At 44.5% G+C, this 18649-nt stretch overlaps 1 protein-coding gene across 2 annotated transcripts in view; it reads left to right on the top strand.

Annotated features, from left to right (window-relative positions):
* Positions 1–7513, top strand: part of BTD (biotinidase) — a 45428-nt gene extending 37915 nt beyond the window's left edge. For both annotated transcript variants that reach the window (XM_015132222.3, XM_015132223.3), the window contains exons 3-4: positions 3777–3926; positions 6011–7513. In XM_015132222.3, the coding sequence (XP_014987708.3) occupies positions 3777–3926; positions 6011–7183 (1323 nt within the window). In that variant the 3' untranslated portion in view covers positions 7184–7513. The remainder of the gene's footprint in view (positions 1–3776; positions 3927–6010) is intronic.
* Positions 7514–18649: the final 11136 nt, after the last annotated feature.

Raw genomic sequence — 18649 nt, 5'->3', positions numbered from 1 at the left:
CCTTACATAAATTTAAAAGGATGAATACATTTACAGGAGTAAATGCAAACAACTTTCAACTCAGACAAGTAACAGCCCATGGTGTTCTGGCAAAAAACATCAGCTAACAAAGGAAGCTGGGTCCTAAGTCTTGGACTTTCCAACCCTTACAGACCAGCAGCACAGAAACTACTGGTTCAGGAGCCCTTGCCAGTCTCTAGAGAAATCCCAGAACACGCAACCCTGACACATTAATACCCTGCACAGATCAGAGACTGCTGGCCACGCAGGCTCACCAAGCCGCAGACTTGTCTTCCATAAGCACTTTCTTACCTTAGCCACAAAGTGACCAAGCCACATGTACTGAGGGTTGAAAATCAAAGATATGTACAGGGTATTAAGCAAATCTGGTTATATGTTTTAAAGCAACTTCTAAGACAAATTGATAGCAAGTTTGTGTGAAAGTTTTATATCAAAGTTGTTATAAGAGGTTCCTGAGCAAACCAATTGAAATACAGTCATGCATTGCTTAATGACAGGGATATGTTCTGAAAGGATGCATCATTAGGCCATTGTGTCATTGTGCATGCCTCATAGCATATACTTACACAAACCTACATGGTAGGGCCTACTATGCACCTGGGCTATATGGTATGGCCCATTGTTCCTAGGTTATAAACCTTTACAGCATGTTACACTGAACACTGTAGAGTTGTAGCAAATGGTAAGCATTTGTGTATGTAAACATAGAAAAGGTACAATAAAAATTCAGTACTATAATCTTATGGAACCACCATCACATATGTGGTCTGTCATTGACCAAACTGTCATTATGCAGTGCATGACTATATTTCTGTCTCAGTAGAGGCATTCATAGGGGAAAAACAGAGTCCAGTTTCAAGGTGATTCAGCTGGGCAGTCACTTGGGTTTGTAACCTTCATTCCTCAGAAGGAAGGGGTTCTTGATCTCATTGAGGTCTACCAGAAAGTTGCTGAAGCCATTTATCAGCAATGCAAATTACTTCCTAGATATCCTCATCACATCAGACCCAAAGTTTTGCCCCAGCTCAGGTTTGGTTCCTCTCCTCATTCCTGGTTGATAATAATCTAGTATGTATACATAATTTCAATGTTCTTCTCCGTGAAGAACCATTCGGTGCTCTCAAAGTTTTGTTTTTAATAAAGAAAAATGTCTATCCAACTATAATTTTCAAAAATCTGAAAAGATGACTCATGCAAATATAGAATGAATAAAGCTTTTATTTAATTCATTAATTAAGGAACCAGTAAGATGGTAAAGCTGGTTCAAAGGAAAATTTGAGGAATGGAAATGTGTATATCAGTCAGTCCACTGATTGTTGAAATGAATTTCCTAATAGATGCAAAACTGGGTAATGTCCTATAGGGCAATACAATTGTAATCTTTGAGGTGATCTTTTAAATAACAAAGTCAAACAGTGGTACATTCTGTAGCTAATTAAAGAATAATGGAGTGAGCCTGTTAAACAATACCCTAGTATAATTTGGAAAGCCTGCATCTCCATCTTTGCCTTATTTTTAGGTTTGTGATAATTTTTCTTTACACGTTCATTGCTAAGTGTGCAATGAGATGATACTGTACTGGAAGGAACATACATTGGTATAATATTTCTGGAAAGCAGTTTGGCGGTGTGTGTTAAGAACTTAAAAGTTTAATTTTTAGGCCAGGTGCTGTGGCGTATGCCTGTAATCCCAGCACTTTGGGAGGCCAAAGCGGCGGATCACTTGAATTCAGGAGTTTGAGACCAGCCTGATGGTCTCAAACCATCTCTACTAAAAATCTCTACTAAAAATACAAAATTTAGCCAGGTGTGGTGGCGCATGTCTGTAATCCCAGCTACTCAGGAGGCTAAGGCACGAGAATTACTTGAACCCAGGAGGCGGAGGTTGCAGTGAGCCGAGATCACAACACTGCACTCCAGCCTGGGCGACAGACCAAGACCGTCTCTCAGAAAACAAAACTTAAAACTCTAATTTTTATACCCTTTGACCCAGTAATTTCACTTGTAAGACTTTCTTCCAAAGAAATAATCAGAGATGCAATCAAAGATTTGTGTGAAGTATATAATTATGCAATAAGTGTTTTAGGCACACTATGCAGATGGTTACCACAGTTTTCTTTTTATTACAAAAAGTTGGGGACACTTCAAATTCCAATAATAGAGGGTAAACTATGGCGTCCTCTTAAATATGATGTGGCCCTATTACAAATGTATTTTTGAAAGTGTGTGTGTGTGTGTGTGTGTGTGTGTGTGTGTGTGTGTGTGAGACTGAGTTTCACTCTATCACCCAGGCTGGAATGCAATGGAGTGATCTCACCTCACCACAACCTCCGCCTCCCAGGTTCCAGTGATTCTCCTGCCTCAGCCTCCCGAGTAGCTGGGATTACAGGTGCACACCACCATGCCTGGCTAATTTTTGTAGTTTTAATAGAGATGGGGTTTCATCATGTTGGCCAGGCTGGTCTCGAACTCCTGAGCTCAGGTGATCTGCCCACCTGGGCCTCCCAAAGTGTTGGGATTACAGGCATGAGCCACCATGCTTGGTCGTATTTTTAAAGGTCGTATTTTTAATGAGGAAAGTCAAGATGTAAAACCATATATTTATTATTATGTCCATTATATACACATATACAGGTATACAGAGAGAGAAAAAATAATGAAAATATCCAAAATATTAACAATAAGTATCTGTTATAGAATTATGATTTTTTCCCCCTGTTTTCCAAATTTTCTACATTTAAAGTTTTGAAGCTTTTATAACCAGGAAAAAAATTTAAAAGTTTGCAATGTATTCCAGAAATAAGTGTCTCAAACTTTGCTAATTTGAATTATTCATGCCTTCTCTGCCTGCCTTCTCCACCTTCCTCCCTGGGGCTGGTGTTCCCGACTTGACATTTTAAACCCTGTAAGTGGAGAGCAGTGGAAGAATGACGCCCCAGCCCTGAGAGCTGAGGGCTGCCCTGTTTGTTTGTATTTTTTTAGCTTGCTGTAAATGTCACAGGGAGCCCCAGGCCATCACAGCCAGGAAGCACAGGATGTTACCAGGTGTGGGAAAAGGCCTTTAGGGTGGCCAGAGTCCCAAAGGGAGCCTCCTAATTCCCAGCTGGGGAATGGAGATTTCAAGTGAGTTCTTGTTTCCAGGCTGAGATCAACACACTTGCGTCTTACCCACTGGCCCAGTGGGTCCTAACCTTGGCTACAAATGAGAATCACCCAGGGGGCCTTTAAACAAACACTGTTGCCAGTATCCCACCCACAGTCAATTAAATCAGACTTCGCAGGGGAGGGCCCCAGCATCAGTGCTTTTCAGGAGTTCCCCACCTGATTTAGATGCACAATGAAAGTTGACAACCACCAGACCAAAGATGCCACATGTGTTAATGGGCCCAGTGTATTCAAGGCCCTGTAGTCAGCCCCATCTCCCCTGGTGCCCTGAGAACTCTAAATCTTTTCTAGCTATTTGCTTGTCAAACTCCTGAGCTTACTTTCATTCCCTCCTTCCCTCACATGACCCCAGGCACAGGTAATGGTTGTTCCTAGAGGACTTTGTCTTTGTTCCTTGGGGATCAGGTGAAGCGAGACAGCATCCCCAAGACTAAGGTCTCTGAGGACAGTAAAGACACTATGTCTGTGCCTCCGGTTCCGGTACAGAGTAGCTTCGTGATGGTTGCCGAGTGAATGAACAGAAGAATGAACGAATGCAGCGGTCTTCCCATCGTCTCATAACAGACTATTCTTCGATGTTTTCCTTTTCAGGGTGTACAGATTATAGTGTTTCCAGAAGATGGCATTCATGGATTCAACTTTACAAGAACATCCATTTATCCATTTTTGGACTTCATGCCGTCTCCCCAGGTGGTCGGGTGGAACCCATGCCTGGAGCCTCGCCGTTTCAATGACACGGAGGTGATTTTGGCCTTTTTCCTCCATAGGCTGAGGGTACACAGGGATGAACTAAGTCAGGGACCAGAAGCTATGACATGTTAACTGAGATCAAAAGGAGCCCTTAGGATCCCAAAAATCCAACCCAGACTCCCAAAGATCCACGTGCCACATGTTCATTCCATTAAAGAATGTCTGACGTTACAAGGCACTTATTCATCTACGGATCTTTCCATTTATTAATTATCTTATTCATCTACGGATCTTTCCATTTATTAATTATACAAGAAATACAGGAATGTATACTTAAGCCAAACCAAAACAAACCAAAAGTTAAAAAAGAAAAGTTCATCTTCACCACAGCCTGCCCCTCGTCCTATGCCCTTGCTTAGAGAAACTGCCATCAACAATTTGATGTGCATTCAGCTGTATTCTTTTCCATGCATTTCATAGTTATTGACATCCTCTTTTTTTGTTTGTTTGTTTTTGTTTTTGTTTTTGTTTTGAGACAGTCTTGCTCTGTCCCCGAGGCTGGAGTGGCGCAATCTTGGCTCACTGCAAGCTCCGCCTCCCAGGTTCACGCCATTCTCCTGCCTCAACCTCCCGAGTAGCTGGGACTACAGGTGCCTGCCACCACGCCCAGCTAATTTTTTTTTTTTTTTTTTTTGTATTTTAGTAGAGACGGGATTTCACCGTGTTAGCCAGGATGGTCTCAATCTCCTGACCTCGTGATCCATCCACCTCGGCCTTACAAAGTGCTGGGATTACAGGCGTGAGCCACCGCACCTGGCCTTGACATCCTCTTTTTAAGCGTACTATATGCTTATTCACTTTTAAATGTTTGCTATTATATTTTTGTAAACATGTTCAAGTTTTTCTGTAAAATAAAATTTTTAGAAATGAAATCCCTCAGGCCAGGTACGGTGACTCACTCCTGTAATCCCAGCACTTTGGGAGGCTAAAGTGGGCAGATCACCTGAGGCTGGGAGTTTGCGACCAGCCTGACCAACATAGAGAAACCCCATCTCTACTAAAAATACAAAATTAGCCAGGGGTGGTGGTGCATGCCTGCAATCCAGCTACTCGGGAGGCTGAGGTAGGAGAATCACTTGAACCCAGGAGGCAGGGGTTGCGGTGAGCCAAGATCGCGCCCCTGTACTCCAGCCTGGGCAACAGGAGCAAAACTCCGCCTCAAAAAAAAAATGGAATCCCTCAAAGGATATATACATTTTTAAATGATATTAAAGAGTACCAAATTTCCCCTTAAAAACTTTGATTTCACTTTACAACCCCAGTAATACAGTATGAGTGCCTCTTTTTTCATCCTTTGGTCAATGCAAGATAGAATAATCTTTTGAGCCTGGGCACGTTGGTTCACATCTGTAATCCCAGCATTTTAGGAAGCCGAGGCTGGCGGATAGGTTGAGCTTATGAGTTCGAGACCTGCCTGGCCAACATGGTGAAACCTCGTCTCTACAAAAAATACAAAAATTAGCTGGATGTGATGATGCATGCCTGTAGTCCCAGCCACTCGGGGGGCTGAGGTGGGAGGATGGCTTGAGCCTGGGAGGCAGAGGTTGCAGTGAGCCAAGATTGTGCCACTGCACTCCAGCCTGGGCAACAGAGCCAGACCCTGCCTCAAAAAAAAAAAAAGAAAAGAAAAAGAATAATCTTTTGAATTGTTGCCAGTCTTATGCAGGTGAGAAATGATAGCTATCTCGTTGCTTTAGTTTGCATTTCTCTCTCACTAATGAGACTGAGCATGTTTTGAGATGTTCGCAGGCCATTTTTCTTTGTTCTTCTGTGAATCACCTATCTATATCCTTTGCACATTTTTAGTAGTGATTGCTTTTTTCTTATTGATATACGATAGCTGTTTATTATGGATACAATATAAGTAGTTTTGTATTTAAAAATTGTGAGAGCCAAGTACAATGGTGCACACCTGTAGTCCCAGCTTCTTAGGAGGCTGAGACGAGAGGATTGCTTGAGGCCAAGAGTTTGAGTCCAGCCTGGGCAATATAACAAGACCCTGTCTCTTGAAAAAAAAAATAAAAGAAGCAAAAGGATTTTAAAAGCTCATGTATTGATACCTTTTTTTCCTCTAGGTGCTCCAGCGCCTGAGTTGTATGGCCATCAAGGGAGATATGTTCTTGGTGGCCAATCTTGGGACAAAGCAGCCTTGTCATAGCAGTGACCCAGGGTGCCCAAATGATGGGAGATACCAGTTCAACACAAATGTCGTGTTCAGCAATAAAGGAACCCTTGTTGACCGCTACCGTAAACACAACCTGTACTTTGAGGCAGCGTTTGATGTTCCTCTTAACGTGGATCACATCACCTTTGATACCCCCTTTGCTGGCAGGTTTGGCATCTTCACGTGCTTTGATATATTGTTCTTTGACCCTGCCGTCAGACTCCTCAGAGACTACAAGGTGAAGCATGTTGTGTACCCGACTGCCTGGATGAACCAGCTCCCACTCTTGGCAGCAATTGAGATTCAGAAAGCTTTTGCTGTTGCCTTTGGCATCAACGTTCTGGCAGCTAATGTCCACCACCCAGTTCTGGGGATGACAGGGAGTGGCATACACACCCCTCTGGAGTCCTTTTGGTACCATGACATGGAGAATCCCGAAAGTCACCTTATAATTGCCCAGGTGGCCAAAAATCCAGTGGGTCTCATTGGTGCAGAGAATGCAACAGGCGAAACGGACCCATCCCATAGTAAGTTTTTAAAAATTTTGTCAGGCGATCCGTACTGTGAGAAGGATGCTCAGGAAGTCCACTGTGATGAAGCCACCAAGTGGAACATGAATGCTCCTCCCACATTTCACTCTGAGATGATGTATGACAATTTCACCCTGGTCCCTGTCTGGGGAAAGGAAGGCTATCTCCACGTCTGTTCAAATGGCCTCTGCTGTTATTTACTTTACGAGAGGCCCACCTTATCCGAAGAGCTGTATGCCCTGGGGGTCTTTGATGGGCTTCACACAGTACATGGCACTTACTACATCCAGGTGTGTGCCTTGGTCAGGTGTGGGGGTCTTGGCTTCGGCACCTGTGGACAGGAGATCACAGAGGCCACAGGGATATTCGAGTTTCACCTGTGGGGCAACTTCAGTACTTCCTACATCTTTCCTTTGTTTCTGACCTCGGGGATGACCCTAGAAGTCCCTGACCAGCTTGGCTGGGAGAAGGACCACTATTTCCTGAGGAAGAGTGGGCTGTCCTCCGGGCTGGTGACGGCAGCTCTCTATGGGCGCTTGTATGAGAGGGACTAGGAAAAGTATGTGGTCTGTGGGGCGGACTCTGGCCATCATGGTGACAGCCTTGCACTTCCACAGGCTACAAGCCCTGGGACCACCTTTCTGCCTTAAGGGCAGGAGCCCACTTCTGTGGCACCAGATTCCACCCTGGGGACTGTGGAACAAGTAGGAGAGGCAGATTCCCTCAGTGTCTTCCTCTTAAACCTCAATCATCGAGACATTAGCTGGTATTTTCTATTCACATTTATCTTTTTCAAGCCACATCTTCCTCTAACAAATCTCTCAGTATGCAATTGGTCTCAAGCTAAAACAAAAATAAATGTCAGTTTCTATTTTACACATCCACAAGGTAGTGGCTTGGGTTTTTGTTGTTGTTGTTGTTGTTGTTGTTGTTTTTAATCTTGTTGATCAAGTGACTTACCCAGGACATGTAAATATTTCATAAGCCTTAAACATTTTCTGAGGTAAGAAACAAGCTCTCAAAGCAAAAGCTCGATTAGAAATGGCCCCTGTGGGGAACTTTCCCATTCTGGCCAACCGGAACTCTATCCAGATGAAATGGCAATGCTAGCTCCACCGGCAGCGTCAGAAATGTAGACCTTAAAGCGGCTTTTAAAAATAGAAAAGAAGTGTTCCTCACATCTGCCAGTAATGGAATTTTCTGTCAGTAAATGGAATGTGTAGGCAGGACCTGGAATAACTGGAGAGAGTGCAGCGCTTCGGGGTGAAGGGCGGGTGGGGACTGGAAAATGTTGAGATGGGGGCAGCCATGGGAAGGTATGAGTAATAGAATTCTTTCTGTACAACACAGCTCATCCGGGGATACCAGGGACCTTAATAAATCACAGTAGCTTTGGGCAAGAGTTGGGCACGTTGCCTGACTGTGCAGGATGGCTTGATGCTGGTATCATTTGATCCGGAGCCCTATAGAGGATCTCCTTGCTTAGCAGCGATGCTTGGCACCCCATAGAGATAAGTTGCAAGGACTACCATGAAGGGCGTGAAGGGTGGCCTACTTTAGTCATGCATGTATTCAATCACCCAACAAGCACAGAGCAGGAGCTTCCCATGTCAGGAATTCCAGACGCAAAATTACCAGATTGAATATGGTGAAGACATTTTTAGGCCACTGGTTTCTGTGTAATTTGTGTCCAACATTTCACAGCCATTTTAAAAAGGATTTTGACTTCATGCCTAGTAGCTGTTTCAGATCATTTTTTAAGTGCAGAATGGATAATTAGTCTTCAGTGATTTGCCTCTTAAATGTGGCCATTTAGTTTGAACCCCTTTTTAGTTTTTTAAACAGTATGTGCTTAAACATCACACAATTTTATAAAGCAAGAAAAAAAATGAAACGAACTCCCTATTCCCCCCACGGTGTAGGCCTTCAGATCCTTTTCTGGCTTTTAGGCAGGATAATTAACAACATGGATTCTACGGTCAGACTGATGGGGTTTCCATCCATGGCCTCACCATCTACCCCTCACTGGGAGACCTGGGGCCTCAGTTTTTTATTCGTAGAATGCATGTTGAATAAACCATGTGGGAAAAAGCAGAGCCAGCACCAGCCCCTGCTGACTCACTGATCCCTCGAAAAGGTCTGGGATGAGTCAAGTCTTCAGGGAATAAGCAGGAAGGACTTGAAATTCCTGAGCAAGCCCCGGGTTCCCCACGCCCTAGGAAGTCCCTCTGGAAGGGGAGCAGGACCTCTCCCATCAAATGGCAGAGTTTGCTTTCCCGCCCAGTGCAGCTCCCACCAGGCGTGAGCTGGCAGGCCGGAAGTGGCCCCAGATGTGGCTGTCCGCCGCCCACTCTGCTTCTCTGCCTCAAACCCCAGGGAGACAGAAATTCCCTAAAAATGCATATCATTGCTTTATGCCAAGATGATTCAAATAAGCCTGAGAAAGAGAGGCCAGTTCTAAATACAGACTTGGCAGAACTACTTCACCCAGTAAACATCTAAAAAGCACCTGCAAGATCCTAATTCCGCCCTTCTGGGCAGAGTACCACGAACTTTCCCTGAGTTATTTTCTACCAACAATTTAGAATGAATTGCTCGTGAAGTACAATGAGGGGAAAAGCAAATAATGGTGGTAGAACAAAGTAATTTTTACAATTCAAAGAAGTGGCTGCCAGCTGACAGAACAAAGTAGAGGATGGGAAAATAAATCATTTTCAGGGAAAAAATACACCTATGACTAATGGTTGTGATACGCTTTCGTCGATTGTAGTCCTGAAATGCAGGAAGCAAATGGCAATCTTGACCACAACGTGGAGACAGGAAATCAAATGCATTTTTGGCTAAACCAGTCTTGGGGGAAGTAGCTTGGTTTGCGTGGTTTCTCATGTAGGTGCAGCTGTGCTTTTCTGTGGTTTTTCTCACACGGGAAGTGAGAGGCACAGTGAGCTGTATTCACACTGGATTTAAAAGCCCTGTTCTTAGAGAGGAAAAAACCACGCCTCCTCACAGACTGCCAAGTCCCAGAGTCCACCACGTCCGCTCCCAAGACAGAGGCCTGTTCGGAGCCCCTGCTGAGGGAAACCCACCTAGGCCACTTTTCCCCACAGGTGGCCCTGCTTGGTATCTGAGCCCCCAACCCCCAGCCATGGCGTATTGAACCAGGAGGAGGCACCCGGAGGTGTCCCAGCACAGCAGATCTGCTCAGAGAGGACCGGCGGTGAGTTAGCCGCTCCGATTCTCAGTGAAACCCGGAACTGCTCAAGTGAAATGACCACTCAAAGAAGAATTTCTCAACAAAGTGGGTTTATATAGGACAACATAGAAAGGCATAAAAGTATGAAATGTATTGTGCACAAAGGCCTAGATTTGAGACAAGAGCTGATGTGGCCTGAAGATCTGTGAGTAGGACTGCTTGGGGGGCCGTGTTGCTTCTCAGGCCAGAGAAAGGTCCTGGTCTGCTGGCTTCAGTCTTTCACTCCCTAACCCCCCTTTGAATGTTAGTTACCTATTCCCACAGAACAAACTGCCCCAAAACTTAATGGCTTAAAACAAGCATGCACATTGTTAATTCACCCAGTTTTGTGGGGCAGGAAAATGGGTCTCTCATGAGGCTACAGTCAAGATGTCAGCCAAGGCTGCAGCTGGTTGAAGGCCTCACTGGATTTGGAGAATATTATTAGTTGAATAGTGTTTTCCCCTAAAAAGATACGTTGTGATCCTAACCCCTAGTAGCTCAGAAGGTGGCCTTATTTGGAAATAGGGTCTTTGAGGATGTGATGAAGATATACGTTAAGATGAGGTCACACTAGAGTAGGTGGGCCCTTAATCCAATATGACATGTCCTTGTCAGAAGAGGAGAAGACACACACACACGTGACAACAGGAGCAGAGGTCACAGGGATGCCTCTACCAGACAAGGCACACCAGAAATTGTTTGCCAACAAACACCAGAAGTTACAAGAGGCAAGAAACGACCCCCCACACACAACCAACCCCTGCAGGTTTCAGAAGCAGCATGGCTCTGCCAACACCTTGATTTTGGATTTCCAGCTTCCACAACTATGAGACAATATGTTTCCGTTGTTTGAAGCCACCCAGTTCAGGGTACTTCCATATGGCAGACCTAGGAAACAAATACAGAGGATCAGATCACTTGCAAAATGGCCCATTCTGGCAAGTTGGTGCTGGCTGCTAGCAGAAGGTCTCAGTTCCTCACCACATGGGCCTTTCCATAGGGATAGCTGAGTGTCCTCACGATGTGGCCCCTGGCTTCCCCTGAAGCAAGTGATCCAAGAGAGCACAGGTGGAGCCATGATGTCTTCCATGATCTAGTCTCAGAAGTCACACTGCAACATTTGGCACCATCTTATTGAGTTACACAGGTCAGCCCTGCTCTCTGTGGAAAGAGACAGAGGGTGTTAGATGCTCAGAGGTGAATCTCATTGGGTACCATCTGGAGATGGGCTACCACTCTGCTCAATCCAAATCACAGCTCTCCTGTTTTTCACCTCCCAACAGTTCCTGTTCCTCAGGCCGAAGTTCACATTCTCCACAGCCTCAGCTCCGCCTGACCTCTGAGCTCACATGATGTCCCTTACTGTGAACCTGGGTCTCTGGTCCAGCCACAGCTACTTCTTTAAGCTCCTCCAGTGTTCTGAGCACAATCTGGCACCTGTACTGTTGTCTGCTTGATATGACGTCTTCTGATGAACACGCATCCATCCTTCAAGGTCTACTCTCTCATCACAGCTTGTGACTCTTCCCCTTATTGAACTGGTGTTTCCCATTCCCAGTTCCCAGAGCCCTTTCTCATTGAACTATTTATCTGAGTTCTCTCTGCTGGAACGTGAGCCATGGCGAGAGTAGCCACCTAGCAGTGAGTGACGGCTCTGTGCTGGATGCACATAAATGGTCTCCCTTAACCTCCATGAGCCCTAAAGAAGGTTTGCTACAGCTATTTTGCAGATGGAGAATATTAACAGAGAGATATTAATGAATTGCTCACATGCAAACATGTGCTGAGTCTTGGATTTGCATCTTCTTTATAGTGACTCCACGGAGACCCACCCTCTTAAGACCGGAGCCAGTGCCCTATTCATCTTTTGTCTTTGCAAAAACAACAAAACATTATTTCCATTTGGAAAGTTTTTTTGATTTTTGTGTTTAGTACTGAAGTAAAACAAAATCTAAATAACAGCTGCACCATTAAAAATGAAATTCCCAATATCTGAACTCTAGACATCATGCATATATAATTTTTTCCTAGATAACTTTTCTTCTCATTTTCCTTCTCCTTCTCCTCATCTTTTTCTTTTTCTTTGAGCAAAAAAAAAAAAAAAGAGAATTGACTAACTCATAACTGGGGAGTCTAAGAATAAATTCTCTTAAGGCATTGCTGAATCCAGGGGCTCAAATGATGTCTCTGGACACAGTATCACACTCTACTCCGCACTCTTCTTTATCATTTTCGCCCACAGACAGACTCTCCATGTAGTTGCGACAATGGCCATGACAGTTCTAGACTGTCTTTCAGCAACTCCAGAGAAGAAGTCCCTAATAAAAGTCTCAGGGCTGAACAAGCTGGGCTCTTGCTTAGGGCACATGCCCTCCTGACTCAATGATTGGCCAGAGGGCTGTGATACTTTTTTTTTTCTTTCTTTCTTTCTTTTTTTTTTTTTTTTTTTTTTGAGATGGAGGCTCACTCTGACGCCCAGGCTGGAGTGCAGTGGCACGATCTCTGCTCATTGCAACCTCCACCTCCCTGGTTCAAGGAATTCTCCTGCCTCAGCCTCCCCAGTAGCTGGGATTACAGGCACGTGCCAACAAGCCTGGCGAATTTTTTGTATTTTTATAGAGACAGGGTTTCACCGCGTTAGCCAGGATGGTCTCGATCTCCTGACCTTGTGATCTGCCCACGTCGGCCTCCCAAAGTGCTGGAATTACAGGCGTGAGCCACCGCACCTGGCCAGGGCTGTGATATTCTGATTGGCCAGCACTGAGTCACATGGCCACCGTCAGGGTGAGGGATGATACATTTAGCTCTGACCTGAAATTCATGGATTGAGGGGTGGGGGCTGTTTCGCAGGGAACACTGGGACAGCGTTACCAGGGGAAAGGGAGCGGGATATAGTCGGTCCAAAAGAGTAAATGTCCACGAGATTTTTTTCCTCTGAGCAGAAATTTCACCGTGATTCAATCAGGTATTGCTGTCGTCGGGGCCATGGCAGGAGGGAGACAGCAAATCTTGATTAGTTGAGGAGAGCTTAAGAACAGAGTGATTTACACAGGTGTGGGCAGGATGTAGGGGAACCCGGAAAGGATAATGCACTACCCAGGGGCTAGTGAGAGCAGGAGCTATGAGCGCCCCAGGCCTGAAGGTGTGAAGGGCTGAAGTGGTTACCAGAAGCGGGAGAGGGAAGCTTATGGAGAGAGCAGCCTGGCGGGAGCAGGGGCTGTGAGAGACACAGCCAGACCGTAGTGGTGTGACAGGTGGAGACCCGGGCGATCCATATCCTGTCTCCTCTCTCTTCTCTGCTCCGGACTCCTGCTGCGACTTACCCCTGGCTGGACCCAACAGGAAAGCAGAGGACAAGATAATCTGGTTGGTGCTATCTAGAAGTCAGTGTTGGGGGTCACAAAACAGAATGGAGAGGGGTAGAGCATGCAGGGAAGACAAATGCAGCCCTGGCATGGTTCTTCCAGAACATTCTGCAAGCTCATAAACCAGTTCATTTGAGAAGAAATAGAGGAGTTAGGGGAGAGAGAAGCTTCTTCATGAACATAACCTTGGTAGCTAGTCTCAAGATCAGCCCCCAGTGCTCCCCACCTGCTGGGACCGGTTATGTAACACTTCCCACATTTTTCTGGGGTCGTTTTGTGTAGCCAGTAAAACATGGCAGATACGATGGCATGTTACTTCTGAAATTGGGTTATAAAAGATAAAATTGGGTTATAAAAGATACTGCAGGCCGCGCACGGTGGCTTACGCCTATAATCCCAGCGCTTTGGGAGGCCGAGGCTGGCGGATCACAAGGTCAGGAGTTCACGACCAGCCTGGCCAATGTGGTGAAACCCCGTCTCTACTAAAAATACAAAAATTAGCCGGGCGTGGTGGCACATGCCTGTAGTCGCAGCTACTTGGGAAGCTGAGGCAGAAGAATCGCTTGAACCCGGGAGGCAGAGGTTGCAGTGAGCTGAGATCGCTGAGATCACACCACTGCCCTCCAGTCTGGGCAACAGAGAGACACTCCATCTCCAAAAAAAAAAAAGGATACTGCAGCTTCTATCTTGGTTGCTCACTTGCTATCTTGGGTCCCTCCCTCTGGGGAAAGTCAGTTGCCATCTCTCAAGGATCCCAATGGACAGACCCATTTGGCAAGGAACAGCCACCAGCTAGTTGCATGAGTGAGCCGTGTTGGAAGTGGATCCTCCAGCCGCAGTCAAGCTTCCAGATGACAACTGCCCTGGGAAACGACTGTAGCCTCATGAGAGACCCTGAGCCAGAACCACCCCATGAAGTCACTCTTGATTTCCTAAGTCTCAGAAACTGTAAAATATAAATGTGTGTTGTTTTAAAATTCTAGGTTTTGAGGTAATTTGTTATACAGCAATAGATAAATACGATAATCTTGCTACCAGCGCCTTAATCTCCCACATCAAAGTTAAAATTCATCCAACACTCAATCTCCCAGCTATGCTGACTGCTCCTAATCAGGTATCTCTCCCACTATATATATATATATATATTTCTATTAGTGGCCATTATTTGTTGGGTTTCACAAAGCCAGAATTCATCTACATCTACTCTCTTTTCTTCTGGTTTTGAATAGCAAAATGCAGCAGGGAGATGTTCTCAGAGGCAGAACAACAAAAAGAAGGGTCCATGCTGAACAGAACTTGGTTGCTTTGAAATCGGAAGTTCTAGAGGAGGTATTCTGATAGTGGCCATGAAAATCTTCTGCCCCCAGAATTTTGTCTAACCCACCCCACACAGAGTTATCCAACAGCCTGGTATGGTATAGACCAGGAGCTCTCAAAAGGTGGGCCCCAGGCAGCAGCACCAGTAGCACCTGGGAAATTGTTGGAAATGCAAATTCCTGGGTTCCACCCCAGATCACCTTAATTGGACTCTCTGGGAGTAGGGCCCATCAATCTGTGTTTAGCAAGCCTTCCAGGTGATTCTGATCCTAATCAAGTGTGAGCCCACTGTCTAATGTGGTGCATACCAAAGCGGGTGCACGGGTCTTAATCATCACCTTAGTCCTCTGAAACAGGCAAGTGTGTCCATTTTACAGAAGAAGGAACTAAGGCCTGGAAGGGAAGTCCTTGCCCGAGACTAAACAGAATCCCAGCAACATAGGGCAAGCCTGGAATTCCCACCCCGGACCAGTGCACAGCCAGTGCTTCCACATCGCCAACCCAGAAATGTTTTCTCTCCGCATCATGCTCATTTTCAACCCTTTCTGGGTGACTTATTCATCATCCAAATATATTATTTGTGTTTTGTTTGACTAAAGGCAATTACATTTACATTTTCTCGAAGTACTGGAATGTAATGGGTGAAATTCCTACCGGTGATCTGGAAGAACTCTAAGGGTCTAAAGTGATTCTTTCATAATTAAAGATATGATGATGTATAATGTGATTTGTAAGATAAGGTATAACTTTGGGGGTGTTCTAATTCTTTAAAAATTGTTGATCCAACTATGGATGTCTTGCAACTCTCAAAAAATCATGTGTGAAAATTAAGCATTAGTTCCGTGTAAAATACAGTGCTAGAAACTGTGGAGGATGCAAAGTCGCAGAAGACTGTTACTGTTTTTTAAAATTGATTTTTTAAAAATAGAGACAGGGTTTCGCCATATTGGCCAGGCTGAATCTCAAGTGATCCGCCTGCTTCAGCCTCCCAAAGTGCTGGGATTACAGGCATGAGCCGTCGCGCCCAGCCAAGACTGTCACCTTTAGAGAGAGCTTATTATCACCTAGTGTTCATGTAAACACAGGATTTAAATACACACATACCCCCCAAAACAAATTGCTAAAGGATATTTGTGCACATTTTATTTTTCCAGATGGCTACCACAATATTTGAAGAACTAACAAGTTTAAAAATGTAAAAGGCCAGTAAGGCAACATTGGGCACTGGGGCAAGTGAAGGGGAGGGAAGAAGCATGAAGTCAGGGGAGGGGGCAGTGGCTGATTCTGCAGGCTCTGCAGGCTGGGGGCAGAGTTAGGGTTTATGTGGGCAGGCAGCATTGCAGAGGATTAGGCAGGGGAATAACATGGTCATTTAAAATGATTCTTCTGACTGATGACAGGTTTTCAGATGCTTCATCTCCTCCTCCAGTCACCTCGTGTCCAAGCCATGAGGACTCACTGAGGGGAACGTAATAAATAGTAATTTAAGGGAAAAAATAACAATTAAAAAATCTATAACAGCAGTTTAAGGGACAAAAACCAAAAAATTTATTTGGAATTATTCATGTTAAGCTTAACATTTTCTAATATAGTCCTGCATCCATTTTTTTGTTTTTGAGATGACATCTCGCTCTGTGGCGATCTTGGCTCACTTCACCCTCTGCCTCTCAGGTTCAAATGATTCTCCCGCCTCAGCCTCCTGAATAACTGGGATTATAGGCATCTGCCACCACACTTGGCTAATTTTTTTTTTTTTTTTTTTTTTTTTTAGATGGAATTTTGCTCTTGTTGACCAAGCTGGAGTAAATGGCATGATCTTGGCTCGCCACAACCTCCACTTCCCAGGTTCAAGCGATTCTCCTGCCTCAGCCTCCCGAGTAACTGGGATTACAGGCATGCACGACCACACCTGGCTAATTTTGTATTTTTAGTAGAGATGGAGTTTCTCCATGTTGGTCACACTGGTCTCAAACTCCCGACCTCAGTGATCTGCCTACCTCGGCCTCCCAAAGTGTTGGGATTACAGGTGTGAGCCACTGTGCCTGACCTGTATCAGTTTTTAAAAGACTGTGAGACACGTCAAAGTCACAGGAGGAAAAACCCCTACATTCATGCACAACAGAAAGGCTTTGTTTTCAGTAAACATGCACATCTTCAAAGAATGGTTGCAATCCAAATTGTTTAGTAACTATTAGAAGAACAAAGAAGGCTGTGTCCTCTGAATTATAATGTGCTTTTCATCTAAATTGCTGTATATTGGGGGTTGAATCATGCTGGGAGTTTGACGTATGTAAGGAAAATTATTAGGTTGATGGAATATAAAGATTCTTATAATAAAAGCCAGTATTTTGGCATTTATAAATGAATCTGAAAAGGGTGAAGAATTTCATTGTTTTGCAATCAATACCACAAAATGTGGCCCTTGTGTTCCACTGGCCCTGAAAATTGTTTCAGATCTTTCCTTGGTGCAGTGTATATTAAATAGTAAAATGGACATATGTCACAAAACAGATTTATTCCTACAAATTTACATAAAAAATAAGAAGTGAAAAAATAAACACAGATTTTGATGTGCTGGCTTGGGAGCCCAGAGACCAGGGCTTTTAAATTGTTGCGTGACCTCAGCCATGTACCTGTGCCTCTCAAGGCCTAAGGTCCTCTCTGTAAAAAAGGAGGCTACATTATAATTTCAGCTCAAATGTCCTTGGAGACTCTCATTATTTTCTAATTTTAAATTATGCTTTTTCTAATAGTAAATAAGAAACTAAACTGTATTCATGTAGGACAGAGAATTCTTTGTTGTTTTGACTTTGTTTTGTTTTTGAGACAGAGTCTCACTCTGTTGCCCAGGCTGGAATGCAGTGGCACAATTTTGGCTCACTGCAACCTCTGCCTCCCGGTTTCAAGCAATTCTCCTGCCTCAGCCTCCCATGTAGCTGGGATTACAGGCTTCGCTACCATGCCTGGCTAATTTTTGTATTTTTAGTAGAGACAAGGTTTCACCATGTTGGCCAGGCTGGTCTAAAACTCCTGACATCAAGTGATCTGCCCGCCTTGGCCTCCCAAAGTGCTGGGATTACAGGCATGAGCCACTGCACCCAGCCTACTTTGTTATTACTATAGATGTCAGATACAATTAATTTCTCTGAGTTTCTCTTTAAAGATTTAGCCTGCTAACTTCCTTGTCCTTTGTTTTCAAATCTCAACTTTCCTGTTCCTCCTTGCCCCTAGTTATTGTAAAACAGCCTACCCCCTTCCTGTCAGTTCTAATCAATACCTCACATCTGTTCCCTTGGTTACCTGCACCCATTGTTCCCCCAAAACAGCATGTCTCACACGCTTCACCACTGTACCTTACATCCCCTTCTCTTCCATATTTAGAAAAATATTCGCAAGTAGTCAGTCGGGTCAGCTCAGATTGTTTGGTCCAACCCCAGCCCATGGGGGAGGGACACAGAGGTAGGGATTGTATTAAGGATATAGAAACCGCTGGTGTCCTTTGTTCTTTGTGCTCTTGCAATCTTGATTGACTTGAGTGGCACCCTTCTGCAGAAGTAAATTGCCTTGCTGAGAAAACTTTTGCCTGAGTGCTGGTTTTACTTTGCAGCACTGAGCATTTATTCCTAGTGCATTTGTATATCCAACATAGAATATTTTATAAGACAAAAACAAAGACTCAATTTGTAATATGAATTCTCTCCCTCCAGGTCGGAGGCTATCCACTCCCTCCCAACTCATTCATTTGTTTAATGTGTTCAGATTTTCTTAGTCAGTGTTGTGATTATCTATTGCTAAGTACATAAGTCTCACTTCATTTAATTAAGTTCCACTAGCTTAAGTTTCACTAAGTTCCACTTAGTTTAAGTTTCAACTATGAAACTTAATGGCTTGAACATCCATTTTATTTTGCTCATGAATTTGGGAAGGACTCAATTATGCAGCCCACCTCTTTCTGGCTGGAGGGGTAGGGGATGGAGAACCCACTTCCAGGGTAGTTTCTCCACTCAGATCCCTGGCACATTGACAGGGCAGCTGGAAGGCTCCTCTGGGCCTCTCCATGTGGTCTTTCAGCATACTTGTCTGAGGATAGTCAGACTTCTAAC

The sequence above is a fragment of the Macaca mulatta genome, chromosome 2, assembly GCF_049350105.2.
Source record: "Macaca mulatta isolate MMU2019108-1 chromosome 2, T2T-MMU8v2.0, whole genome shotgun sequence".
NCBI classification, from domain to species: domain Eukaryota; kingdom Metazoa; phylum Chordata; class Mammalia; order Primates; family Cercopithecidae; genus Macaca; species Macaca mulatta.
The sequence above is the reverse complement of the archived record's forward strand: the minus strand, read 5'-3'. Positions and strand labels throughout refer to the sequence as shown.